The sequence below is a fragment of the Podarcis bocagei genome (assembly GCF_964188305.1).
Source record: "Podarcis bocagei genome assembly, chromosome: 3".
In the NCBI taxonomy this organism is placed as follows: Eukaryota; Metazoa; Chordata; class Lepidosauria; order Squamata; family Lacertidae; genus Podarcis; species Podarcis bocagei.
In genome coordinates, this window is record NC_138127.1 from 16,855,042 (window position 1) to 16,882,582 (window position 27,541).

Genomic DNA, 27,541 nt, shown 5'->3' on the forward strand with positions numbered 1-27,541 from the left:
GACTGAATCTTTATGGCGTCCATGAGTGTCTATTGCCTACTGTGTGTACCTTCAACCCCAAAGACGCTTCCAAGGAAGGAGCTGCGTTGAGATGTAACTCTTCTGAGTATGGATCGTGCACACACGATCAGCAAAAGTGATGTCAGACCCAATCCTTCTAAATCATCCATAGAGGTTGATGGATTGATCCAACAAAAATGGCTGCAATGGTGTCTGCCATAATACAAAATGGCTGGCATGGAGAGTGCAGCCTAACATATAATCAGAGAGACAACCACCCCTAACAGCTTTATGCTTACCATAGGAAGCCAGCAATGTTCAGCTGGTCCTGACGGCAAAGGTAACACAATATTGATTACACACACATGCTGATGCTGTCTAATAACAACAGTACCAGGAAAAATATACAAGCTGGCCACATCAAACTCGCTCTCATTTCACGTAAATCATTTAGAAGGTACCTGCACACTTTACTCCATGACTTACTTTCTAGAAGGGCTGGAGTAGGATGATATACCACCCGGAAGTCCATATCATGATATCGGTTTCATAGTTTTTGAGCTAGCAATATATCGCATATCATGATGTGTGTGCGCGCGCTATGCAAAAATCACAATGTGGGGGAAAACGTGAAACCAGCCAATGCCTCTACATATCTCCATCCTTCAATCAATCAATCAATCTCAATTACGGTCCAGAGACCCAACAAATCATTACAAATCAATACACAATTCATACAGCCTACCTCCAGGTTAATCAAGCATTTTGTTTAGAATATAGGGCTCATTTGTTCTTGCAACCACCAATAAAAACTTTGCCACTGCTAACATTCTAGCATTTGTCTGGTCTTCCAGTAGGAACCTGACATAGTGAGCCTCTGATTTTCCCGGGAAAGGTACCAGCAAGGGTAGTATCAGTTCAGCCCTGGCCTGCTCATATTTTGCACAATGCAACAAAATATGATTTATGGAATCCATGTCTTGAGCACACGAGCAAACTCTGTCCTGGTAGGGAACTCCTCTCAACCTACCATCCAACACTGCAGAGGGAAAGACATTTAGTCTGGCTTTGGTGAAAAGCCTCCGGTAGTTTGGTACTGTCAGGTTTTTGATGTAAGATGTTAACTTAAAGACATACCCATATTGAACTCCTACTGCCAGCGGACTACAGACTGCGTGTATCTCCATCCTTATTTCAGACATTGTGATATCGCAGTATATTGTGATGTTTAGCTAGTGATATATCACAATGTTGAAACCCAGATATCGCCCAGCATTAGGCTGGAGACTGACTTTTTGTTTGGTTTTATCCAATGATTCGCAAGCAAAGGGCAGCTTTAAAACCTTCCCAGAGGAATGCCACACAGGTGTGGCTGAAATGAGGAATTGTCTAAATTCAAACGGAGGGTTTTTGTGCTGCAAGGTCCACAAATTCTCCTCTCCCACTACAACCCCATAATAGTTCTGTAGGTCGCCCTGATCTTCCAGAGAGATTTTTAGGGTGAAATGCAAAAGCTGCGGGTGTTGGGGGGGGGAAGGAAGTGGAAACATGCAGCTGAGCAAGCTGCCTTCTGCTTGGCAATATTGAATATATAGTAGGAGCACTTCACCACTACAGATCAAAGTTTGGGGGTGGCGTCATTAAAAGAAAATGCAGTAAAAGAGAGAACAAAACTGCCACCGAAGTACAAAGCCAAGCGTGTTTTATCTCTGGTGCTACTTTAAAAGCTTCCAAGGAGCAAACCACACATTCATGAGTTAGATTTTGATTAGGTTGTCTAATCGGCTTTTCACTTTTATAGGGAAAAAAGGAAATCACATTATGCGTTTCGCAAGAGTGACAAAGCCGGATGTAGCGCTGTAATCTTATTTCTCTATCCACTACGCAGCACACCAGTGCTCTCACATGTGACAATCCTGTCTGCGAGATCTAAAAATACGCTGTTAAAAAGTCCCATAAACTTACTTTAAAAGACTCCAACACAATAGAAGGAAGAAGCTATCATGGCCTGAATTAGGTAATATAAAATCTAATAAAAATCCTATAATTTAGACTAGCAAATGCCATTTTCCCCAGAAGGTTAATAATCCTTTAAAGTGTGTTACCTTTTAAAGACTTCACATTCTTTTGAGGAACTGAGCAAGGAAGTGAGTAGGGGAATAAAGGTTTGGAAGTCAGGGTTTTATTTTGAGCTATCAAATGCAATAGAATTATGACACATTCTATCTACACCAGATCACCAGATATATCATTATGAGTGCATTCCTCTGGTTTAAGAGAGACAGACTGCTTAAGACAGTGTCTAAACTTAGAGCCAATCTAAAAAATCATTTTTGTCTTTTTCATTCATTCTGAGTTTTGCTCTCAGTAACAAAAATGTGAACTGTTGTTTTTAAGGAACTTCCCGAACTAATTTGTTAAGGCCTATTTAGAGACCCTATGGCCCCAAACAAAAAAATATCAAAATTTTCAAGGGAGCAATGGGAGGAAACTAGTGGGATTTCATAAAATAAAATAAAAAGAGGGGACATATACTTGGCAAAGAACACAGATTAAACTGTGAAAGCAGTTTTGGCTCAGCTCCTTTGTGAACAGTAGAGATGGTTGGATTTGTGCCAATTCTGGACATGTTCATTCATAAGCCCACATGGGGTGAACTAGGTCCATTCACATTAAAATGCAGAAGAAATGAAGTCTTCCTCCATCCTTGCTCCCTGGTACTCTCACCTAGAGCTGTGCTCATTACTTTATTTTAACGTTACAAGATAGCCAAGAATTTCTCCCCTTTTTTTGCTTGAAGAAGCAGCAGCAGCCGCAGGCCATTCAAAGTAGTGGACGACTCTCTTCTCCAACCTATCCCCTTTCACTCCTGACCAATAGGATCTCATTGCCATTAAGCCCTGAACTGAAACCGCCCTGAGACCTCCGGGTATAGGGAGGTATAAAAACACAATTTTTTAAAAAACTAGGATGGGATGGGGTGGTGAGGTCCCCCTATTCCAAACACCAATCATATCACTGCCAAGAACAACTCGTATCACACCATGTACCTCCTTGCCCCATGGGAAGACTTAAGAATACTCACTTTCCCAAATGCTTATAGGCTTTGCTCAACACAAGATTTTTGCCCTCCATTACAGCAAGTAGAGTGGGGTGACGTTCCCACCTTGGCTTAGCTGAACTCTTATTTACACTGCTGGTGGTTTCTGCAAAACCACTAAACAGTAATGCTTTGTTGCGGGGGGGGGGGGGGGGTACAAAAAAGTAGACAAATCAAGATTAGGACTTAGCAGTTATCACCATTCTCAAGTGGTTCCCAAACCCATAAGAACTTCCTGGGCTCCTTTTGGAGGAAGGATGGGACAGAATACACTGCTGCCTCTTTCTGAGTGAGAAGAGTACATTTATTTTTCATACAAAAGGTCTTGGGTTCCAGGTAGGGTCAGAAAAAAGTCCTGTCTGAGAACCTTAAAACCCACCTCCAATCAACGTAGACTAAGAATGGAGAACCTGTGGTCATCTATACAGTGGTACCTCAGGTTACATACGCTTCAGGTTACAGACTCCGCTAACACAGAAATAGTACCTCGGGTTAAGAACTTTGCTTCAGGTTAAGAAAGGACCTCCGGAACAAATTAAGTACTTAACCCGAGGTACCACTATATGTTGATGACCTCCAGCTTCCATTACATCCAGCCAGCATGGCCCATGATCAGAGATTATAGGAGTTGTAGTACAACAACATCTGGGAGGCCACAGGTTATCTATCCCCAATATTGCCAATACTAAGCTAGGTGGACTAAGGCATGAGTAGGCAAACTAAGGCCCGGGGGCCGGATCCGGCCCAATCGCCTTCTAAATCCAGCCCGTGGACAGCCTGGGAATCAGCATGTTTTTACATGTGTAGAATGTGTCCTTTTATTTAAAATGCATCTCTGGGTTATTTGTGGGGCACAGGAATTCGCTCATTTTTTTTTAATTTTTTTTCAAAATATAGTCCAGCCCCCCCCACAAGGTCTAAGGGACAGTGGACCGACCCCCTGCTGGAAAAGTTTGCTGACCCCTGGACTAAGGGCTTGACTCAGTATCAAGCAGTTTCCTATGTTCCTGTATCATAGCCAACGGGGTGTCCTCTAGGTGTATAAAGCCTATCGTCTCTGACCATTGACCATACTGGCTGGGGCTGACAGGAGTCGCAGATGAACAGCAACTGCAGGGCAGCACCACAACAGCTATCTCAGTCCGATAGATAGATAGATAGATGATAGAGATATAGGTACATAAATATATAGATACACACACACACACACATATACATACGCGTAACTAAAGATGTATGGGATGCATGAAGTGCTCCCAAACCTTTAAAAAAACACAGAGCAGCCCCTGCTTGCATAGAACCATAAACACACTTAAGAGTCCCATGGTGTTTTCGGCTGCGTCTCCTGCCTTTTAGTTTAGGTTCCAGGAAATCTACCCAACATGTCATTTGCTTTCAGTGTTACACATTGTACTAGTAAAATAATTAGGCACCACCAGGTGTTGAATTTGGGACTACTGAACCAGGTCACATTGAGAGGTGACCCTTCTCATTAGAGATATCACCCATAGTTACTGTTGTGTAGTCTGATAGTGCATTATGCTTTCGTGTCAGACACCGCAAGCATATTAGTTCTTCGCACTAATCTACAATTAGGAGAGGTCTGTGCAATAACAAGCCTTCTTTCAACCAAACTGTGCTAATGCAACCGTAATCCCTTTTTTTTTTTTAAGAGAAAGGAAGTGGGAAGGGAATCACTTTGTGGAATCTGCAAGTATCACATTAGTGTTGCACCTCCAGATCATGATGGATACCAAACTGTGACAGGTGGAACAATAAGGCCAATCAGTGCATTATTCCACCAAAAGAACCCCAAAAGCAGACAAAAACTACCATCTCATAAGTCTATTGAGGAAGGGCTGTAACCTAGCAGTTGAGCACATGCTCTGCAAGCAGCAAATCCCGGTTCCTGGCATCTCCAGAAAAGTTTCAGAAAACCCTTGAGCCCCTCTGCCAGTCTAGTCAATGCCAAATGAGATGGGCTAATGGCCTGATTTGGTCTGAATCAGACTCCTACAGCCCATTTGTCTGGTTCAGACACATACAGTGGTACCTTGGTTTAAGAACAGCTTAGTTTATGAACAACTTGGATTAAGAACCCAGAAGTAGGTGTTTTGGTTTGTGAACTTTGCCTTGGAAGCAGAAAATGTTTTGCTTCCTGCTGAGTGTGTTCCATTTGTAAATTGAGTCCCCCGCTGCTATGGGAAAGCAGGCCTTGGTTTAAGAACACACTTCCGAAATGGATTAAGTTCATAAACCAAGGTACCACTGTACTTGGAAGGCGACAGGCTGTGCATGGTGAAGTAGGGGGCCATGCCTTGTTCCCTCAAGGAAGAAGGAGAAGAATGAACAAGTCATTTGGGTGGCGCTGCTACATCACACACTTCCATAAGAAAGGGGAGAACACCATGTCTGCTCCTTCAGCCACTCCCCAGCATAGCTGCTGAAGCAGGCCACTTTCATGAGAACATGTAGTTCTTCACAGGGTGCATAATTAATTTATGCAATTCTCTTCCACGAGATATAGCTTGGAGGTGTAGAAGTACATTATGGCTACTAGTCAGAATGGCTGCAGAGAAGCCCAAGGTGCAGAGCCACAATATGACTCTGCTTGTGGTCAGTTGCTTGAAAGCAGCAAGGAATATGGCTGTTGCTTTCGTGCCCAGGCCTTCCTGGAAGCATGTGGTTCGCTACTTTGGGATGCTGGCATAGATGGACCTCTGATGCAATCCAGAAAGGCTCTTCTTTTAATAACTGAATGCATAGCTGGAAATGTTTCTGAAGGTTCTACTTCAGCATGGCTAAACAAGGAAGTCCCTTTTCAGTTTAGAAATCTGCTTTCTTGATAAACTGCAACAATGGTGTAGCAGAAACTTCAGAGACGTGAGCTGTTCCTTCACAAACCCCCTCCTTAAATTTCTAGACCACCTGCCCAACAGTCCTAGGCTGCCTGTGCGTTTTCATCCTTCACAGAACTCCCAATGAACCATCAAAGAATTTTCACCCTGCATTTAAAGAAGGCAGAAACTCTTGTGGGGAAAATGATCTCAGAAAAAGGAACATTTCTAAATTGTTGCTATAATATGGTTTGAAACACAGAAATAACTCTAAATAATTAGTTTGGATGGGGGAAGGATTGCTTGTTGCCATAACAGTCTTGCCTCTGGTGGGATCTTTGCCAATATCAAGCCAACTTTAATTAGAGACGCACTCAAAGAGCTCTTGCCTTCCTTGGCTCCGTTTCAACCAATTCAAGCATGTTAAGCCTGCTCAACACTTCAAATCCTTCAGCATAATGCATGAAATGCTTTCACAGCACTGGATAACCTTTAAGGGCATAGCCATCCCTTGACTGGCAGGTGTTTTAATCCATCCTAGGGTGGCTGACTCTTGAATCAGCTACTGCAGCTATTATGAAAACCTCTGCCTGGTGATTTCCACTTATCAAACCTATGTTTGCATGCGTTTTTCGCCTAGTCAGTTGACAACCCTTACTCACTTTCCCTGGGATTGACCCACTGACCCCCCAAAAAATGCAAATTAAAGACAGGTGCTTATGTAACACATAATTTAGGGCTTGTTTTGATAAAAGGCCCTCATCTTAGAAGACAAGCTTCCCAGTCTATGCTCTGTCACACTCATGGGGGAACCATCTGAGGATGAGGAGTGGAAAAGGAAAGGGCAGTGTTTTTCTTTCGCATCCCTGAACGGCACCCACCTTCTGACAGGTGACTGCTGTTTCTCATTATGGCCTGGCCATAAATACTTCCAGGTCAGACCTTTGCCTGAGCTACAGTCAGACACTGACCTTTTTGTGTAGCTCCAAACAGGAGACTTCAACCTCCCTGGGACGATCAGTGCCTTTGCAAACTGGATCAATCACTGTGGGCACCACACATAGCACAAAAAAGGCCTTTGTAGACTCATAGGTAGCTGTGGCACAAAGCAGAAAGTACTATAATTCAGCTTCAATACAAAAGCTGCCAAGGTTGGAAGGGTGTTTTTTTATCTAAAAGATGCAAAACTACAAGAGGACTTCACATTTGCCTCATAACCATTTTTAAAAGGATAAGAGTATCACATTTAGTGATAAGGCAGAAATCTTTGCAATCTATTCAGTTCTGATTCTCACACTTCCAGCAATGTGTGTCAAGTCTACTACTATTAACTAATATGTCGAACAGGAAACAGCTTCAGATAAAAAGATAGGGTAATTATAGATCATTTCATGGAAGGAATTCTGTAAATTCTTGAGTTACCTGGGAGTAAGCCGCAATGAACTCGACAGTGGCTGAACTTATGAATACACAATAACCTTAACTTCTGAGGATAGCATTTTGCTATAAATATTGCAAAGGAGTATTTCAGACTGTACAGTGGTACCTCGGGTTAAGAACTTAATTCGTTCTGGAGGTCTGTTCTTAACCTAAAACTGTTCTTAACCTGAAGCACCACTTTAGCTAATGGGGCCTCCTGCTGCCGCCCCACCGCCGGAGCACAATTTCTGTTCTCATCCTGAAGCAAAGTTCTTAACCCGAGGTACTATTTCTGGGTTAGCGGAGTCTGTAACCTGAAGCATATGTAACCTGAAGTGCATGTAACCTGAGGTACCACTGTATGTTATTAAGAGAAGGGGTTGAGGGAAGGAGCATGAAGTCTTGAGACTGCTGTCCAATTCCGTGAGTTAGCAACAAACAGAGCATGTTTGGCTGAAAATATATTCATTGGGTTTCCCTCTCTCTTCTCAGCTGCATATGCAGCTTTTAGTATAACTTTTAAAATAAGGAATACTAATTGTTGTTTTCAATATTAAATAAATAAAGGTGCAGCTTTGCATTGATATTCAGCACATACGCACTTACCAAGCTTCAGGTAGCAAAAAGGAATATTCATGTGGAGAGGTGGTCTCTGGAAAATTAGAGAGAATTGCCAGCCGATGCGGAAGGAGGTCTGACCCATGGTATGTGAACAAAATCTCCAGGGCTCTTACATTGCTTTCCTGCACCAATAATTCAGTTTTAATATTCATGAGACAGCTTATGGACCAGTCTGTTTAAGAAGTATCCACACACACACACACACACACACACACACACACACCTCAAATTATGGGAGATGGCATAATTCTCATATAAAAAACCCACAGGCCAGAGTATTAGCTATCCATTCCCTTCTGCCCTGATCATTTTCTTGTGCTGTTCAGAAACTAAACATATATCATGAATGCTCTGAAAGAAAAAAAAATATGCCATTGGTTGTTTTATTGGACTAAGGACACAGCTACCATATAGTGGGTGAGGACAGGAAATTTACCAATGTCGAGGGAGGAGGCATTGCTTTTTTGGGGAGGGGGGATTACAGGAGAAGACAGCAACCGAGTGGACGGAGCGGGAAATCTAGGACAGATGAAAAGAAAACAAACAGCTGGGACAGGGGCAGCCAGACTGCCAGAATGAGGGGAAAGCAGGAGTAGGGTAAATACAAAAGGGACTCTTAATTTTTTTTACTCCCAAAGGCAAGAAGATACGACTGGATAAATGAAGATAAAGAAGGAGACAGAAGAAAACACCAATGAAGCGTTCAAAGAAAAAAACCAGAGAGCAGCTACTCCAGAGGTATCCCTCTCGGACAAAGACAGGAAATGGACTGTGGCCAATAGCAATGAAGCAACCGCTACTTCTTCAGTTTTGGTGAATTCCCTTTCCTCAGCCACTTGATGACAGATGTCTCCCACTTGGTTCCCTCGCTGCAAGAAGCCAAGTTACAGGGAACCAGGCAGAGGGCCTTCCCGGTAGTGGCACCCACCCTGTGGAACGCCCTCCCACCAGATGTCAAAGAGAAAAACAACTACTAGACTTTTAGAAGACATCTGAAGGCAGCCCTGTTTAGGGAAGCTTTTAATGTTTCATAGACTATTGTATTTTAATATTCTGTTGGAAGCCGCCCAGAGTGTCTGGGGAAACCCAGCCAGATGGGCGGGGTATTAATAATAATAATAATAATAATAATAATAATAATAATAATAATAATAATAATAATAATAATTTGATGGCCTTTCATCCAATGAATATATCCATTACTCAAAGGTGGGCAGGGGGAATAATCCCAATCCTTGCTCCAACGTGTTGTGTTCCCAGTCAGTCCTACTGCATCAGTTGATGTCACTGGGCCCAACAGCTGGACACAATAACTATGCCAGTTCCATGCTAGTGTAGCCTGAGCTGGCTTTTTCCAGCCCCCACCCACAGCAGCAGGGCTGCGGATATAATATAGCTCCACTTGGTGCCCAGCTAAGACCGGATTGCTTTGCCCATTACCTAAAGAGTCTCATATATTACCACAGGCGACAGGTATGGGTGCAAATGGCCTCACTGACAACTTTCCCATATTTCTTCAGACATGACATCTGTTGCCTGGGATAAAACTGTGGGAAAAGTAACCAAAAAAGGCCCTATAATTCCCTCTCATCAGAGATAAACTACAAATACCTCTATTAATTACGGTGTGTCCTAAATGCAACCCATTTTTTTCTATTGTATAAATAGAAAGGCAAGTCACATCTCAAAATTTTGCTTTATGCAAAATACTTTATGAGCAAGCTGTGAAATAATTTATACCCGAGCATATGTTCTTGCAGAAAGAACAATATTCTGATTCCGGAACTTCTTGAAGAACTCTGCATCATATCTCTGTTCGGCAACGTGTGGCCCACCAAGAATTTCCTGAAGGAAAAATCATCGGAAACATTTTACAAGGCTGATTGGTTCCTCAACAGAACACGACACAGTGAACTTCCCGAAACTTTGTTGGCACATGTGGTCCTCTGGAAAGTGAGAAAGATTTACTAGAAACAGGAGGGGAACACTGGGCTTGGGTTGGAGGAGAGCTCCAGGCTCCCATTATATGCCCCTACCCTCTGCTGGTTATCTGCGATTTTAACAACCCAAAGGTTGACTGTCCTGCTGCACTCTTAAGCAATGATGCAGTGGTCTGCGCAACTGGGTGCACCACAGGCCAGTAAGTTGGTTGCATATTTTCACTACAGCTTTCACACACATGCAATGCGCTAAAAACATAAGGACAGGTTTTAAATACCAGGGCCTTAAGTATAGTTTGCTAGGAGAAAGAAGACAGAATGGGGAGGAGAGAGAGAGAGACAGAATGTGCTGCAATGCAAATTAAGCAACATAACCTATGAGAAGAACATGTTGGAGTGCAATAATGGTCTTGCTTGCCTCGTTATTTATAACCACTGAAAATCAGAGCTGAAAGCTAAACTATCAGAGTGAAAGGTCCTGAAGGCGCTATATAGTGAGTTGTACATAACAAATGCAATCCACAGTTTTCCAAACCTCGTATGTTGCTAGCCGATCCAAATACGTTAGCAGTTTCAATCTGCTCCGGCAAAGTTCTTTTTGTTCCAATGTTAACCTGTTTTAAAAGGGAGGGGGGAGAGAGAAAGGCAATATATAAAGAAATACAGAATCGGCAGCACTGAGTATTTCGGGGTTGGTTTTTTTTGGGGGGTGTACAATGCTGGCCACATGACCCGGAAGCTGTACGCCGGCTCCCTAGGCCAATAAAGTGAGATGAGCGCCGCAACCCCCGAGTCGGCCATGACTGGACCTAATGGTCAGGGGTCCCTTTACCTCTTTTACGGTTTTATACAAGCAAACCTCTACTTGTAAAAAAAAACTTGATCATTTACTGTGGCAGCACCTACAATTTGAAACTCTGCCTTTTGCTGTCGAGCAGGTACTTCCACTGTACTCTTTTTGGTGCCTGGTAAAAACATAATTGTTTCGCCAAATTTGTGAATTTTAATTTTAACTTTTCGTCTCCTTTGATGCATTGCACATTTTTCCTGATCTTACTGTTTCATCTCTTTGTAAATTGCTTTGAGGTTTTTCACCATCAAGCGATGGATAAATTTTATGACTGAATGTACATACAATGCATTCAGATTCAATTGGTTCAGAGAAGCCCTCAAAGGCATAAGCAGGAATGCACACAGAGTTGTGTATTCATATGTCAGTATCGTCTGTCTGCATTGCCATGACTTGCCAATGGATGTGAATTCAGACATTCATCTGAATCTAGAGCAACCATCTGCAATGAGGGCTGGATCAGGCCCCTTGCCTGCATGCAATTAGAGCTGCATAGTGGAATCCTTCACCATTTTTTAAATCTGAATGGGAAATTCAGAAAGATGAGCTATTTTCAAAATACACTGCCAATTAAAAATGTATAGCTTGATCCAATTAGAAGTGAAATGTATTTTAAAATATCCTCTCTTTGGGGGGGATTTTTGCATATATTTCTAGCAATATAGCAAGAGGACACCCAGCCTGACATTTACTTGGAGAAGTTTACTGATTGAAGAAGTTCTTGACGCTTCATGGCTTCTCGCTCCTTCCTACTCTCTGCTTCTTCCTCAGGAGTTAAAAACTCTTCAAAAAGCAGTTCATCAATGTCCACATCACCTGGCAAGATAAACCTAGGAGGAGAACGAAGATCAATGAATGGGGAACTGGTTATTTGATCAAGAAAAGTTTGGGGTTTTTTAAAGAGCTTTCTATCTTCTAGATTACAATTGATTTTTTTATATATTGGAAAAAATAATAATCCTGAAATAGCACCCAACTAAAAAAAGGACAGCTCTCACAAGTCAAAATGTACAGGTCTTTTCATCCCTTCAAAACAAGCAGTCAAAAGGAAACATCTACAAATATGAAACATCCCCCCCAAAAAGTATGAAAGGAAAAAAGAATTTGTGGCGTTTGTGAATGGGAACTTAGCTATGACAGACAGGCCTGCACCCTTAGCGATTCTGTTCCCAATCTTATCAGATCTAAGAAGATTTAGAGATGCTGGGAGGGACTCATGTATGCACCGTAAAATAACTAGTATGACCTTCTCTCATCATTAAGACTTGACCCGTGGCACATGGATCAAGAGTAGCCAGATTTAGTTTAAAAGCTCCATGAAGTCCCTGTGGCATTTACTTAGATTCCAAAGTCCCTATGGAATTTTTCACACTTAGAGTGGTACTTCTGGGAGGGGGGGTGGAATTGCTTTGCATTCATCCAACTTTCCCCCCAACCTATCCATTTACTAATTTGGAAGTTTACAGGTTTGTAAAGAAACAGACAGACAGACATGCCAACCTTGTTTTCACAGGAGATTCTGGCATGCAAAAAAGGGAAAAGTTTCATTTAACTGATTTTATAATGAATGATTTTAGAGTGTTCTGTTGTGTTGTACTGTTGTACTGTTTTATTGTTGTTAGCCGCCCTGAGCCTGGCTTCGGCTGGGGAGGACGGGATATGAATAAAATTTATTATTATTATTATTATTATTATTATTATTATTATTATTATTATTATTTTATTGATCCATCACAGTTTATCATTTAATAAAACAATAATTTAATAAACAATAAACAACCATTGTTACGCTCTTTGCTGAATCTGGTTAGCGACCCAAGTGAGCAGAGCTGACCATCTGCTTCCACAAACCTGCCGCCATCTTCTCCTTTCCCGATGGCTATGAGCGCCTCCAGGTCTGTTCCTTTTAAGCCGTATTGCAACAACTCTTTAGCAGCATCCACATTCTCAGGAACTCTTTCCAAGCACTCATGAAGGACCCAAGAACGCTTATTGATTTTGCTCTGACGCCACCAAAAACAAAAAAACCGAGGGGGGGGGGGAAGACACAAATGATTCATTAGCGTAGACTGATAGCAAGGGTGTATACGATCATGAGAGCACATTGAATAAGGCAGCTTTCTGTGCTTAACAGATACAAACTCTTCAGTCTGTCTAGCTGAATATAATCTTCAATGACTGACAACAGCTCTCTGGGTTTTCAGAGAGGGGTCTCACCTAACCCTACACACCAGGGTTCAAACCTGGGATTTTCTACATTCAAAGTATTTGCTCTACCATTTAGCCCTTCCTGCAGATGTCTCACCAGTGTTTCCCAAACTTGGGTCTCCAGCTGTTTTCAGACTACAATTCCCATCATCGCTGACCACTGGTCTTGTTGCTAGGGATGATGGGAGTTATAGTCCAAAAACAGCTGGAGACCCACGTTTGGGAAAAGCTGTGTTACACTAACAATTAACATTTTTTACCTCCCACTCACCCCTAATTGTGATTTGGAGATCAAATCAACTGGACTACAGAGAACACATCAGTCGACATTTATAAAGGATGATATATTATTATTATTATTATTATTATTATTATTATTATTATTTCTTAAATTTGTATACTGAACTTCATCTGTAGATTCCCACAACACATTTAAAAGAACATTGGATGTCAGTCAGCCCAAGGCCTGGTTGAATAGGAACGTTTTCACCTGGCGCCTAACGGTGTCTAATGAAGGTGCCAGGCGAACCTCCCTGGGGAGAACATTTCACAAATGGGGAGCCACTGCAGAAAAGGCCCCTTCTCGTGTTTCCACCCTTCAGACTTCTTGTAGAGGAGGCACATAAAGAAGGGCCTCTGAATCCAGCGAAGGCACATCAGGAGACTACCCAATGGGCATCAATGGGCATTCAATAGGTCTTTTCTGAGTATGACTAATGTTACAAATTACAAAATAAAAATAAAAATGCTTAACCCTGTTTATTTTGCATAGTAAAAAATTGGTTGGGGTTTTTTTTTCAAATCCAGTTTTAGACCCAATAAGAGAACACTGGAAATTTCACATGCTTTGTAAAAGCATGGCGGCCTACAGATGTTTTGGACTGGAACACACATGAGCCCTGAAGTCATTTGGTGGAATTCATTGTCGAGTTATTATGAACATTACACCTGCACAAGCACTGACGCTTGTCAGACGGAACAATTGTCCCTCACTCTCCATCCCCTCCACTGTCCCGAGGGAATCGCACAACCCTTCAGAGTCAATTTTGGTGTTGCGGGTTGGGGCACACGGCTGGGGGAGGGGGGAGTCCTGTTGCACAAGTGGAAGTTTCCGCTGACAAAGGCATGTTAGGTGAATCCCACCCAATGAGCATTGTAGTCCAAAACATCTGCAGTGCAGGGCATGAGCTTCAGAAAGGCTAACATAAAAACTACCTTCCCCTAAGGGAACATACCAGATAATCCTGAATAGAAGCAATGCTAACAGCCGATTTCCTCCACTGCCTCTGATAAACAAGGTCAGAATCAAGGTCGTATGTTTGAGCCAGCGACAAAGCTTCTCCGTATTCTTCATTATCAATCTACAAACAAAGCATAATGAAATCAAAGCAATCGCTGCGGGCTCCATTACAACTTTCTATAAGAAAAGCAGCATGTACAACAGGTTTAGCATTATTCAGAGAATCAGGAAGATCATTTCCCAACCCAGAATACCCTTTTGCCAGTCAAAAACAATTGTGCAGTGTCTGATCCACTAGACAATGGGTTTCATCACAATCCATATATAGCAGGTGCCCGTGACCCTTCATTTTACACAGCAGTCTCAAATCAAAGGCTGCACAATCTTAAGAGGAAGGGATTCATTTCATCCAGGAACAATATAATATGCTTCAAATGCTCAGGGGAAGAAATGTGAGATCCCCATAGCAGAAATTGTATCTTGAGGAAAAAGCATTTGCAACAAACAAGTAACACCTGCACATTTATTGATTGGGAAGGAAAAAATGCACGAGGAACTATGCTGCTTCAGCATCATGACTAGAAAATACCTCCAGCTTTTCACTGTACGTTATTAAAGGTAAAGGGACCCCTGACCATTAGGTCCAGTCATGACCGACTCTGGGGTTGTGGCGCTCATCTCGCTTTATTAGCCGAGGGAGCCGGCGTACAGCTTCTGGGTCATGTGGCTAGCATGACTAAGCCACTTCTGGCAAACCAGAGCAGTGCACAGAAACGCCATTTACCTTCCCGCCAGAGTGGTACCTATTTATCTACTTGCACTTTGACGTGCTTTCGAACTGCTAGGTTGGCAGGAGCAGGGACTGAGCAACGGGAGCTCACCCCGTCGTGGGGATTCGAACCGCCGACCTTCTGATTGGCAAGTCCTAGGCTCTGTGGTTTAACCCACAGCGCCACCAAGGTTCAAATCCCCACTCAGTCATGAAGCTTGCTGGCTGTCCTTGGGTCAGTCACTGACTCTCAGCCTAACCTACCTCGCATGGATGTTGTGGGGATTAAATGAAAAACAGGAGAATCATGTGCACCACCTTAAGTTCCTTGGAGGAAAGGTGGAATATAAAATGCAATAAGCAGACAAACAACCCCAGTACTCTTCGAAATACGAGTGCAATGACAAACTAATTAAGACACATCAAAATAACTCAGAAGATAGTTCTGTTTGAACCAATGTTACCCAATCTTGGGTCTCCAGCTGTTTTCAGACTACAATTCCTATCATCCCTGACCCTTGCTAGCTAGGGATGATGGGAGTTGTAGTCCAAAAACACCTGGAGACCCAAGTTTGGGAAACCCTGGTTTAAACCAATGCTACTGAAACATGTCTAGCTGACCTAAGACCCAAGTGCCCTGTTGTGAGAAAATTAATGATCACGTGAGAAAAGGGAGGGCAGAATGTCTCACTCTCACCTTTCTTTGGTACAGCTCCTCAGGAGTCGTAGACCTCAGGTTTACAAGGCGGTAATTCTTTATGATAGTGCGCGGACGTTTCCGCGGAGGAGCAAAGCGCTCCATTTCGGTCACAAAGTACAAGCCTTGCTTCAGGTAGCCAAAATACCGGGCCTTGGCAGAAGTTTCGTCGTCCGAATCGGAGTCGTCTTCTCCTTCGTCTTCATCACTGGGCCTGCTATCCAAGCGCAATCTCTTTGGAGCCAGCTTCACCTCGCACTACGAGGAAAGCAATTCTTACTAAACAGCGCAATGCATCACACTTAAGTCTGTCAGGCTTCAGCACACAGAGAGGCAATAAGCCACCACCACAATTCTCAAAGCTTCTGGGACCAAAAAGAAACCAGCTCCAGAAAATGAATTTCCTTCTCAAGCATCCAGCAGTGGCTACATACAGAGCAAAGTTATTAGAAGGAAGGGCCATTAGCACAACCCCAGTGCTAAGTACATTCATAAGGACTAGGACATGCTTAATAAATACATTTTGTAAGAATTAGTAGGGTCTCCTTGGAATGCCCTATGCCTTTGGTATTGAAAGTAAGACAAGCACTGTCATTGCATTATTTTTGGTACCAGGTTTTCATTTGCCCAGACCCATTTCTTTGAATAAAATAAGAGAAATCTGTATTGTATTAGTTGGCTGAATAGTAGTTGCGTTTTCTAGTTTATTATTTCTTAGGTTATGGTTTTGTTTTGTTTTTTACTGGTTGCTTTAATAGTGTATTTATATTTTTTATGTAAACTGCTGTAGAATTCGCGTTTTGGGTTAAGGTTTAAACATTCTGAAAGGAAAGAAGTTCCGTTTCTTGTTATAAATATATAGATATCACTGTATCGTCTAATCACAAGGTCACATAGGAAGCATATGATCCTGAAATATCTGAAACTGAATACAAGTTTTAAAACAAGATTATGAAGCGGAAAGATCTATCATTACATGTAATTTAGTTGCAGCAGTATATGTGAATGAACAACAATGAAAAAGGCACATGAAGCTTTGCACTTTTGCCTCAAACCTTGCTTCAAAACTACACAGTGCCATGTATGATTATAGCTTCAGCAATGCAGGTAGCCAGACGTTGCCCAGCAGTTTTACATTCTAATGAGGGAGGGAGGGATAAAAATACAGAAAAATAGGATAACACTAAAAACAACTGAGCATAGACTACCTCGGACAAATGAACCTTCAAGCATTTGAGGGAGAGGGAGAGAGAGAATGAGAACAAGTACATTTATATAGGCCGCTAAAGAGTTCATGAAGAAAAAAGCCCCGAAAGATAGGGAATAGAAGCAAGGACGAATGAGAATACTAGAACGAAATCAAATGAATAATAAGGAAAAGCTAGAGAAAGCAGGTGGGCAGCAGAACACAATATAGGAGCAAGTGGCTTAGGCAGAAAAGGAATGGCTAAGAGAACATCCTATACGCCAATTCAAAAGTAAGCCTCAGTGAGCTTAATGGTACCTACTCCCAGGTAAGAGAGTACAAAATTGCAACCCCCCAAAAAACCCCACAGCAATACAGTGGTACGTCGGGTTAAGTACTTAATTCGTTCCAGAGGTCCGTTCTTAACCTGAAACTGTTCTTAACCTTGAAGCACCACTTTAGCTAATGGGGCCTCCTGCTGCTGCCGCGCCGCCGGAGCATGATTTCTGTTCTCATCCTGAAGCAAAGTTCTTAACCTCAAGCACTATTTTTGGGTTAGTGGAGTCTGTAACCTGAAGCATATGTAACCTGAAGCGTATGTAACCCGAGGTACCACTGTAATTAAGACATTATTTAATAAGGGAATGGAGCATGGGCAGAAAAAAGGGGAATTTAGCATTATCTGACAACTTGAAAATGAGACTTAGATCATCGTGAAAAAGATGGCACCAAGATCTTTAGTTTTAAGAGAAATAGCGGCACTGCTGATATACAAAGAAACATAAGAAACAGGAATAAAAGAACTAGAGGAGAAATAATATTTTTTTTAAAAAAACAACACCTCAGTATTTGAAAGGCAGACAGCCCTGTGGAAATTACAAGATGACAAGGTAAAGGATTAACAAAAGGAGACACATCAGATGCATACAAACATCATATGCACAGACATTATGTTTAATATAAAGGGAACAAAAGTCTCGCTCAAAAACGACAACTATTCAGAAGAAGACAGGCTAGCTAATTGAAGGCATTTTTAAAATATCCACTAAGTCGCTGACTGAAAGATGTGACACTACTGACTCTTGATTTAACCCTCCAAAGCTCAGCTGGTGCTAAAAAGGAGGAATAAAAATTAAGTTGGATTTCCTCCTTAAACTGTGCTACTTCGCATTCCCAGTGTTCTCCTGATTTGAAGAGTCTATGTTCTATGGCGTTTCATAAATTTCCTATGACATATGCTTCATTTTTGATGCTCCAGAAGTATATAAATATAGAGGTGTTAGGATAGATCTCTACTGCAAGTCCAAAGATGGGGGGGGGGGGAGCAAATTAAACAAATTAATTTAGTCTCATTGGCTGGGGGAGAGGGCGTGAAGAGCTCCTAAAGTAGATGAGATTTATTAACTATGGATAACTTAGTGCTTGTCACTCATACCATCAGAAGTTTTGAGTTCAACAAAAAGAACCCACAATATGTAATCAGAATTAACTTTTCCATAGTTGTGTGCCCCTTTACTATAGATTAAATTAATTTATTTTTTGCCAGTAAATTAAACTCACCCAGCTACTTTGGAATGTCACAATAAACCATGGTTTATCCTAACAGGGATAAGCCACAGTTAGCCTTGATCTCACACACTCCCCAACTGTGCATGGCTGTGAGGATATTGGAATGTCCTGTGTCTGTTTTTTATTAAGGGCAGTTTGCCATTTCATCGAAACCCAACAGAATGCAGTAAATCTTATATATGGCTTGTTAAGAACAAGCTAACCACAGTCAAGTTAAAGTGATCGTTTGTCAGTTTAACAAGTTAACAAATGATCCTTGTAGTTCCATCACAGATACTTTGTTTGTCCCTTTTCATGAGCTGGAAAACACCAGACTAACTACAGTTTCCTGTTGAGTCTTAATTGTGAAATTATGATTTACATCTTCAGAAGAAGCCAGGGTGTTAAGCCAACTTCAAAGCATGGCTTGTTCCAAAGCCATTAGCTATAGTTTCTGGGCAGGTATTCAACTAAGTTTCACTTGGAGTGGAGCCACTGGAATTAACAGACTTAATTTATCTATGTTCATTAATTCCAATGAGTTACTGAGTGAAACTTGGTTGAGTACCCACCTGGTTCAGATGTAGCTTGCTTGCTCACTCATGAAGTAAAATGGCTGTGTGTGGAGGCACATATGAAGCAGAGATAGGGTTATTTTAACGTGGTTCACAGATTATGAAGCTGGCTTGTTTCAGACAGAGCATGGGTAAGATTTACAAGAGTTTGCCAGGTTTTGACATAAAGTGTCCAGGTCAGGAATATCCGGTGTTATGTTGGAGGGGATGCTAGAAAACGGGGCATTATGTTCACATGTAGTGGAGGTATAAATATGTACGAATTTTTTGGCAAAGGGTGTTTAAGGAGATAACAGAAATCACTGGGTTAAAGCTGACCAAAAGTCCAGAGGTAGCATAATTATCAATTTATGATGGGATGGAAGGTTCACAGGCTATGAAGGACTTGCTCACAAATTTATCGACAGCTGCACAAGTTATGATAGCTAGGAAGTGGAAGGGGCAAGCAGAATATAAAATGGCAGAATGGTATAAAGTAGTGTGGGATATAGCTATTAATGATAAGTTGACATGTGCCATTAAGGTAAGATGGGGAATACAGAGGAGAAATGATTTTGAGGAGATATGGAAGGTGTTTGTAGAATTTGTACTATTAAAACGGGAAGGGGTCAAACCATCTCAAGAGGTGTTGAAGTTTCGGGAGGTTGGATAGTTACAATGGAATGGTCTCGGTGGTGGGTGCACATTTTTATTCTTACTTATTTACGATTATTACTTTGTCAAAATAAAATTTATTTTAAAAAAATAAAGCGTCCAAGTCAACTTCTTGCAGCCACACCAGAGAAGGCTGGAGGCTCTCTGCAGCTACTTCACCTTGGAAAAAGCCATGGTTCTCTGTGACATCCCAGTCAGAACTACCCCAGTCTGTATTTATATTGGATTTGAAATTGGTTTTACATACGAAATTGTTTTTACACATGGAATTGTTTTTATTCTCAATGTTGTCACTGTGAAATTGCTTTCAGAGAATATTACGGAAAAAAACATTTCATAAACGCAATGAAATAATAATAAAAAAATTGAATAGGGACATTATCAAATGCATCTCACTCTTCAATTCTAATAACTGAAGTCCATCTAAAATGCTTCACACACACACACACACACACACACACACACACACACACACACATGTATAGGAGACTTACACATGAAGGCGATGACATTCCACACATAGAAATATGACATTTCTGCCAGTGTTTCCTACCTCCAAACTTAGAAATCCACCATCATGAGCAGAGGTGACCTGAGGGGAACTTTCAAACCATTCACAGGATTTGCCCAACAGGTTTTTCAAGGTCTTCACTGATGACACTGTCAAAGCACCTGAACAGCGAGCCAGGATAACTGCATTCTCTGACCACCAGTTGATGTCTATCATTGGGTAAAAAGATTCCTTGTCTTGGAGGTGGGGGAAAGTAGAAAAAAAGCTTTAAAACAGGAACTAGAACAGCTTCAATTATTTAATTAAAAAAATCATCTGAGAGAGTCTAACTTTAATGACAATATACTGTATCAGCATTGCGTAGAGCTTCGCTTCACTACGTTTTTACGGTAGTATTTTAATTAAAGTTATCTCTGGATTAACTAAAGCAAAACTGAATAATTAAAGATTCTGACAGACTTCTTCATGTAATATTTTAAAAATAATGCAGCTAAGTGTGTTAGGCAGATCTGCTCACACAAAGCAGGGTGAAACTTTAAAAATTAATAGATAGATATGGACCTATGGCTCCTCAGGCCAACTGCGCAACAATCTCTCTGGCAAATGCTCAGAACATTATTCATGGAATCTCGATGAAGCTATATCAAGCAGAAACCATCTGGGAAAGGTGTCACAACCAAGGGAGGAAGGGAGGAGGGAGAATCTATATGGCTTCTCCCAAAGGGAACGAAATATCCATAAAGGGGCTGAGTTAAAGAGATTTCTACTTTGTTATGCTACTTATTATGTAGTTACATTGTAGAATTACGCTGCTTGAAAAATATTTGCCAGTGTGAAGAATCACCGTCTTCTGGGTCCTAGCTCTGACATAATATCTTAGGGAAGATTGTATTTTTCACATGAACCAATCTATTTTATTTTAATTTTATTTTTGGTGTTGGCATTCAGATACACAGATAGACCTGAAGGAGAGTCTCCACCCCCATCATCCAGCCCAGAAGGCAGGGGCCCTCTCGGTCGTGGTCGCCACCCTGTGGAACATTCTCCCATCGGTTGTCAAGGAGATGTGTAACTATATAACCTTTAGAAGACTTCTGAAGGCAGCCCTGTATAGGGAAGCCTTTTAAAGTTTAATGTTTTATGATGTTTTTATAGACGTTGGAAGCTGCCCAGAGTGGCTGGGGCAACCCAGTCAGATGGGCAGGGTACAAATAATAAAATTGTTTGTGTATTTTATTTTATTTTTAGTGTTGTTATTATTATTGTGTCTCACCTGAGGCCCGGTTGTTAGTTACAAGTGTCAGGGCCTTTCAAGTAGCTGCATTATCAAATACTTTGCCCTAGGATGAATGTATATAGCCTATCCATCTTTTGCTGGCTGGTAAAACACATTTTTATTGCAGCAGATTTTCCCCCTGCTAAGTATCTGCTTTTTTATTTCAAGGTTTATATTTTATTTTATTTTGCAGTATTTATGATTACACAGGAGTTCTTAATTTATAAGATGCTAAATTTAAATTGCTATGTTGGAAGACACAAGATCTACCCACACTGGAAGAATGGCAGATGAAGGTGATTGACTACATGGAATTGGCAGAAATGACTGGCAGAATCCGAGACCAGGGAGAAGAGTCGGTGAAAGAAGACTGGAAGAAATTCAAAGACTATTTACAGAAACATTGTAAAATTAATGAATGTTAGAAGGATGTTGGATAGAAACTAAGCGGTTTCCAGCTGTAATGCTTTAAGAGATATGAAAAAAAAGGTTTCACAAATGGGCAAAAGTTTAATGGTAAGGATTTGCTGAACTAACAAATCGAACTGGAATACAAAGAAGGGAGGTATGAGGAGGTCCGAGGAAATAAGTGTATGGAAGTTATGTTATTGAAAATTAATGTGTGTTTTTAACTGTTTTTTATTTTGTATGTTTATTTTTCTTTTTTTGTTATATCTTAAAAACTTTCAATAAATATCTTTTTTTAAAAAATTGCTATGAGCCACCCTACATAGGCAAAGGAAGAATGGGAGAGACACTTAATATCAGTTTGGAAGTGAAATGGGATCTTCCACAAAAAGGTAGCAACTTGTACACTCTTGAAGGCACCCTTTGTAAACAAAACATTGTGAATTAAACTGCCGCCGTAAATAGACGACAACGACACACGCAAAACTGCACTATTTCTGAGATTATTTACACTCCACTTTTCAAGATATAAAACCTTACAACGCAGCCTAAAAGTAACAGTAAAGTTCGTCTTAGAAATACACAGAACACAATTTCACATAATGAGAAGCCATCAAGATAGTGACAGAATGTGTATTGTGGGGTGGGGGTAAAATTGTCTTGCTGGAGCTGTCCTCTGGGGATCTCTGTTGGGGGCAAGGAGGGAAAATGCAGCTGGGGCAGAACCTAGCAAGAATGATGAAAGCCGTTGATCCTTTTGAAAGAAAGGTGTTGGGTCTAGAACACAAGCTGTACAGTGGTACCTCGGGTTAAAACTTAATTCGTTCTGGAGGTACCACTTTAGCTAATGGGGCCTCCCGCTGCCGCCGCGCCACCAGAGCACAATTTCTGTTCTCATCCTGAAGCAAAGTTCTTAACCTGAGGTACTATTTCTGGGTTAGCGGAGTCTGTAACCTGAAGCGTCTGTAACCTGAAGCGCCTGTAACCTGAGGTACCACTGTACAGAAATCCTATTCCAGGGTGCCTGGTACCATGGAGAGCTCCTCACAGATTCCAACTGGGTGAAGAATATCTTCACATTTTGCACGTGGCTCATAAAAATGGAAAGGAATGGAAAGAGGATGTGCCCGTCACTCACACATTCTCAAATACTGCTTCCTCAGAATGGACATGTAATCTTCTAGCATTTTGGAAGGCAGCATTGTAACGTTAGCCCTTATGATATCTTAAACACACAATGATGGGTTAACATTCTCCTGCTCACTCAGGTCTTTGTCTCTCTCTCTCTCTCACACACACACACACACAGACACGAAACTACACTATGCCTCCAACCTTTGATTTTTTTCCGTTTCTCAAGAGAGAGTCGCCATTCCGGTTGGATTTCATCATAGCCCGGCTAAAAGAAAAAGAAAACCTCCAATTAAGTTTTATACATATTCATATGTACACTATAAACAAAACTACCAACAAGCAGTGTGTTATGACTTCTGAACAAGTGGAGCCATTGTTTTGAAAACTTTCCTTGTATTGGATTGAACATTAAGAAGGTGTCGTGGAAGCAAGTGGGGAGGTAAGGGAGAAAGACAGAATGGAATATCACTCAAGCTAGCAAGGCCATCAGGCCCCATTTTCAAATTATTACTTCTGCATGATTAGAACACATGACAATTTCCGATCTCAAGCGATTCACACTGTCAGAAAGATGACCGAAGTGTAACATATGAACTGGGATCCAATTTCATTGGAAGTTAAAAGCCAGGATTTTTCTATTACTTTAAATAGTCAGTCCTGGATTCCACAAACTGCTTGTTCTTTTTCAAAAAAAATAATTATGGTTTTCAATTTTATACATTTCAATAATTTTACAATCATTTTAACATTTTGAAACTCAACTTCCTTCCCCCTCTTTCTGCAGTTCCTTAAATTTATTTTTTATATTTTCTCCATATTCCAAATTAACTTACTCATTTATTCATCTACTTTAAATATATAGTCCTATAAAACTGCAGGTTATTACAGTAATTCTGTCAATGTTCTTATCTGTTTAGAGGTTTTTTTGTAAACCATTTCCACTCTTTTATAAAAAGTTTGTTATCTTGATTTCTTATTTTTCCAGCCATTTCTGCATATTCCATAAGTTTCTGTATCCATTCTTCTTGCACTGGGACTTCTTCTTCATTCCATTTTTTGGCAAGTAACATTCTTACCGCTGTAGTTGCATACATGAAAAAAATTCTATACAGTTTGGGTAGCTGTCCCCATAATTCCCAAAACTGTTTGTTCTTGAACCACCATTTCAATCAAAACACTGGTACAATGCAATAAATATATACAATGAAGGAAGCCTTTAAAAAATGAAGGAAGCTTCTACCACTGCCAACAAAATTTCTACTGTAGTCTGAATCATCTATTACAACAACACTAAATATGAAATAGAGCTCCCTTTTTACTTCAGCTAGGATTCCCACCCACCCCAGTCACTTAACAAGACGATGCCATCTAAATTTTTTTTTAGTTGCAATATGCATTCAGCGGTCTGTGTACAAGTGATACCTCTGGTTAAGAACTTAATTCGTTCTGGAGGTCCGTTCTTAACCTGAAGCACCACTTTAGCTAATGGGGCCTCCTGCTGCTGCCGCGCCGCCGGAACACAATTTCTGTTCTCATCCTGAAGCAAAGTTCTTAACCCGAGGTACTATTTCTGGGTTAGCGGAGTCTGTAACCTGAAGCGTATGTAACCCGAGGTGCCACTGTATTATTGGGAACCAATTCCAAAGCTTTAATGACTGCAAATGTCTATCTTGCTATGACAAGATATATATGCAAGGACAGGGGTCAGCAAACTTTTTCAGCAGGGGGCCAGTCCACTGTCCCTTAGACCTTGTGGGTGGGGGGGTCGGACTATTATTATTTGGGGGGGTGTAAACAAATTCCTATGCCCCGCAAATAACCCAGAGATGCATTTTAAATAAAAGGACACATTCTACTCATGTAAAAACACACTGATTCCAGGACCGTCCGCGGGCCGGATTCTGAAGACGACTGGGCTGGATCCAACCCCCGGGCCTTAGTTTGCCTACCCATGGAGATTTGGGGGGAAAAACCTAACCCCACATACAGACACAAACACAGAGAGGGAAGTACTGCTGAGCTGAGCACAAAGGCAGAGAACACTTCCTCCAAACCGTGTGTGTGCACATATTAATATTAAAACTACATCTCTATAAATCAGATTAAATCAGATTAAATTATTTCAATTTTAAAATGTTATATAGAGTATATGGGACACAACTGAGCATTATTTTTTTGGGGGGGACAATAAACCATGAAGTAACGAGAAGCAAAACAAGGAATGAATCATATGTTCCAATACTCCAAGAAGTGTTTCTGGGGAAGAAGTGATTAAACAAATAATTCTGATTCGAACCTTGGTCTACATTCCTGTGTGCATCTCTCTTTTGTCTTTCCAGGTATACAACGAACAGATTTGAATACAATCATCTTAAGATTAATGATGTTACCATGTTGTAAGATATACCGGGCTGTAAATTCAGCTCAGCTGCAAATATTTTTTGCCAATATTAATCTTTACGCATTGTAGCACATAGCTCAAATGACCCTAGCAGCTGCATAATGTAGATAGATGATTATAAAAAATAGCAACTGTAGTGGGTATGTTATCCAATTAAAGAAATTTTAGTTAATTGATCAAGTGAGTTTTAAGCGAACCTAGACACACTTAGCTGTGAGTAATGGGTCTTATTGCAGAGTAGGCATGTGTAGGATTGTCTACAATTGATTCAGTTTCCATATGGATAACCATTCCAATGGCTAAAAAGCACCATTTCTTGATAATGAACAAATATGTTGTGCATATAAAAAGGCATATAAGTCTTTTAGCATTTTGGACATGCTAAAAAAATTAATACCACCATTTAAAAAGCAGAAAAAAGGAGGTGACAAGAAATGTCATACATGTTTCATTTAAGCTATCTATAGCTACAATCTATAGCTATAGCTATAGTTCCAGTATTTAGAAACTGTTAATCATCACATACCTGGTCGCTCTGCTCCCATTCTCCTTGTTGTCTTAGAGAAGGGATTCCCCAGATAGTCAATTTTCCACTAAAGTGAATAGCTGCTAGGCGAGTCCCATCTGGAGAAAGGCTCATCTTGAAAACACCATCCTGCGCAAGATTTTGATCAGTGATTAAAAGCAAAGGCATTTCGAAGAAGCATTAAGCCCGTAGCCCTCATTTTCCCCCTATTTTCAATGTCTCTTCCCTTTGCACACCTCCCGGATCTTATAAAACATGAAGTGCTCCTTAGAATTTGTACAACAGATACACAGAAGCATCAAGTGAGAACCACAATTCCTGAAACTAGTAGGGCAGTTCTATGAATGTGTTTTACTTCCAGGTAAGTGTGTACAACAAGTGTAGCTAACTCCTAGTTTGAGGGCCTGATTTGACATCCCAAGATCCCACCATTTTTGAGTGTGGGAGTCCTTAAAGGGTTAGCCATGGATGAATGCAGTCCTTAAGCTGTAAAGGACCTTCAAGATGTAGCCCACCCTTTCCAAACCTGATGCTCTCCAGATATATTGGACCACACAAACCATGGTCTCAGAAACCATGGTCAATGGTTTGTGGTGCTGGGAGTTGTAGCCCAAAACATTTAGAAGATGACAAATTTGGGGGTCATAAACTGTGATGCAGTAAAGTGGATAATAGAGTGGCACTTGAATCCTAAATACAGTTTCTTGGAAGTTCCATTCAATCACCCATCAGCTAGGACAGGATAGACGTGAAGTAGCAGAACATTCAGGGGAATGTAAGGTTGTTGGCTAAGGTGGGGGGAGTCTGTGGGCAACACGTCAAATCTGTGTCATGCAAACAATGGACAAAATGTAAACCAATCAGAACTCACAGTGGCTTTTAATGATAAGTCATGTCTTCTTAATTCTAGAAACTACTTAGATGAAATACTGAGAGGGAAAGATCCACATAATTTTAAAAACTAGGCTATAAGACATTTTTAAAATAATATAAAAGAGTTGCAAATGCTGTCAAATGTATTTATGAGTAAGAAATGGGAAAGAGATGAGTGAATCATTCCAAAGAGTAATGGACTCCTGCCATTAATTTCTAGAATATAAAATACTAGGCTGACTAAAATGTAAGAAACTGAGGGTGTTTTAGCACAGTGCCAAATGTTTTCAGGCAAACATTTTCAGCACACAGTGAAGCTATTCACCCACTATTCCCTGCCCCATTTGGCTGCTGTTTCAGCATTGGTTTTTGTTTTCGACTAGGCTTCTTCCTCACAACATAATACACCCAATAGAGAATGAAATGTGTTGCAGGAATACAGCTCCCATCATTCCTGATTGTTGCCTAAGTTGGCTAGAGCTGATGGGAGCTGGAGTCCAAAGGCCTCAGGAAGGCCACAGGTTCCCTGCCCCTGCAAAGGAAGATCTCATGACATCATGTTGCCTAATATCCAATCAGATTTGACACTGTGACATCACTGAGGGAAGCACACAGCCAATTCAGAGCAAGGGCAATGCTTCCTGTATTGCATTGACCTCACTCTGGATGGTCACAGGAGGAAATGCAGCTGTCACCATGAGCAGCTATCACCACACAGACAAACAAGTTGGGAGAGAAAGGAAAGTATTGTCACCACACACCTTATGA

At 41.1% G+C, this 27,541-nt stretch overlaps 1 protein-coding gene across 2 annotated transcripts in view; it reads right to left on the reverse strand.

Moving 5' to 3' along the window:
• The window catches only part of NBAS (NBAS subunit of NRZ tethering complex), a 186,168-nt gene that overhangs the window by 132,725 nt on the left and 25,902 nt on the right, over window positions 1-27,541 (reverse strand). For both annotated transcript variants that reach the window (XM_081188936.1, XM_081188935.1), the window contains exons 12-21: window positions 25,901-26,029; window positions 23,175-23,238; window positions 20,198-20,391; window positions 15,682-15,939; window positions 14,211-14,336; window positions 12,619-12,770; window positions 11,460-11,597; window positions 10,453-10,531; window positions 9,718-9,822; window positions 7,963-8,099 (exon numbers count right to left, since the gene is read on the reverse strand). In XM_081188936.1, coding sequence (XP_081045062.1) covers window positions 7,963-8,099; window positions 9,718-9,822; window positions 10,453-10,531; window positions 11,460-11,597; window positions 12,619-12,770; window positions 14,211-14,336; window positions 15,682-15,939; window positions 20,198-20,391; window positions 23,175-23,238; window positions 25,901-26,029 — 1,382 coding nt within the window. The remainder of the gene's footprint in view (window positions 1-7,962; window positions 8,100-9,717; window positions 9,823-10,452; window positions 10,532-11,459; window positions 11,598-12,618; window positions 12,771-14,210; window positions 14,337-15,681; window positions 15,940-20,197; window positions 20,392-23,174; window positions 23,239-25,900; window positions 26,030-27,541) is intronic.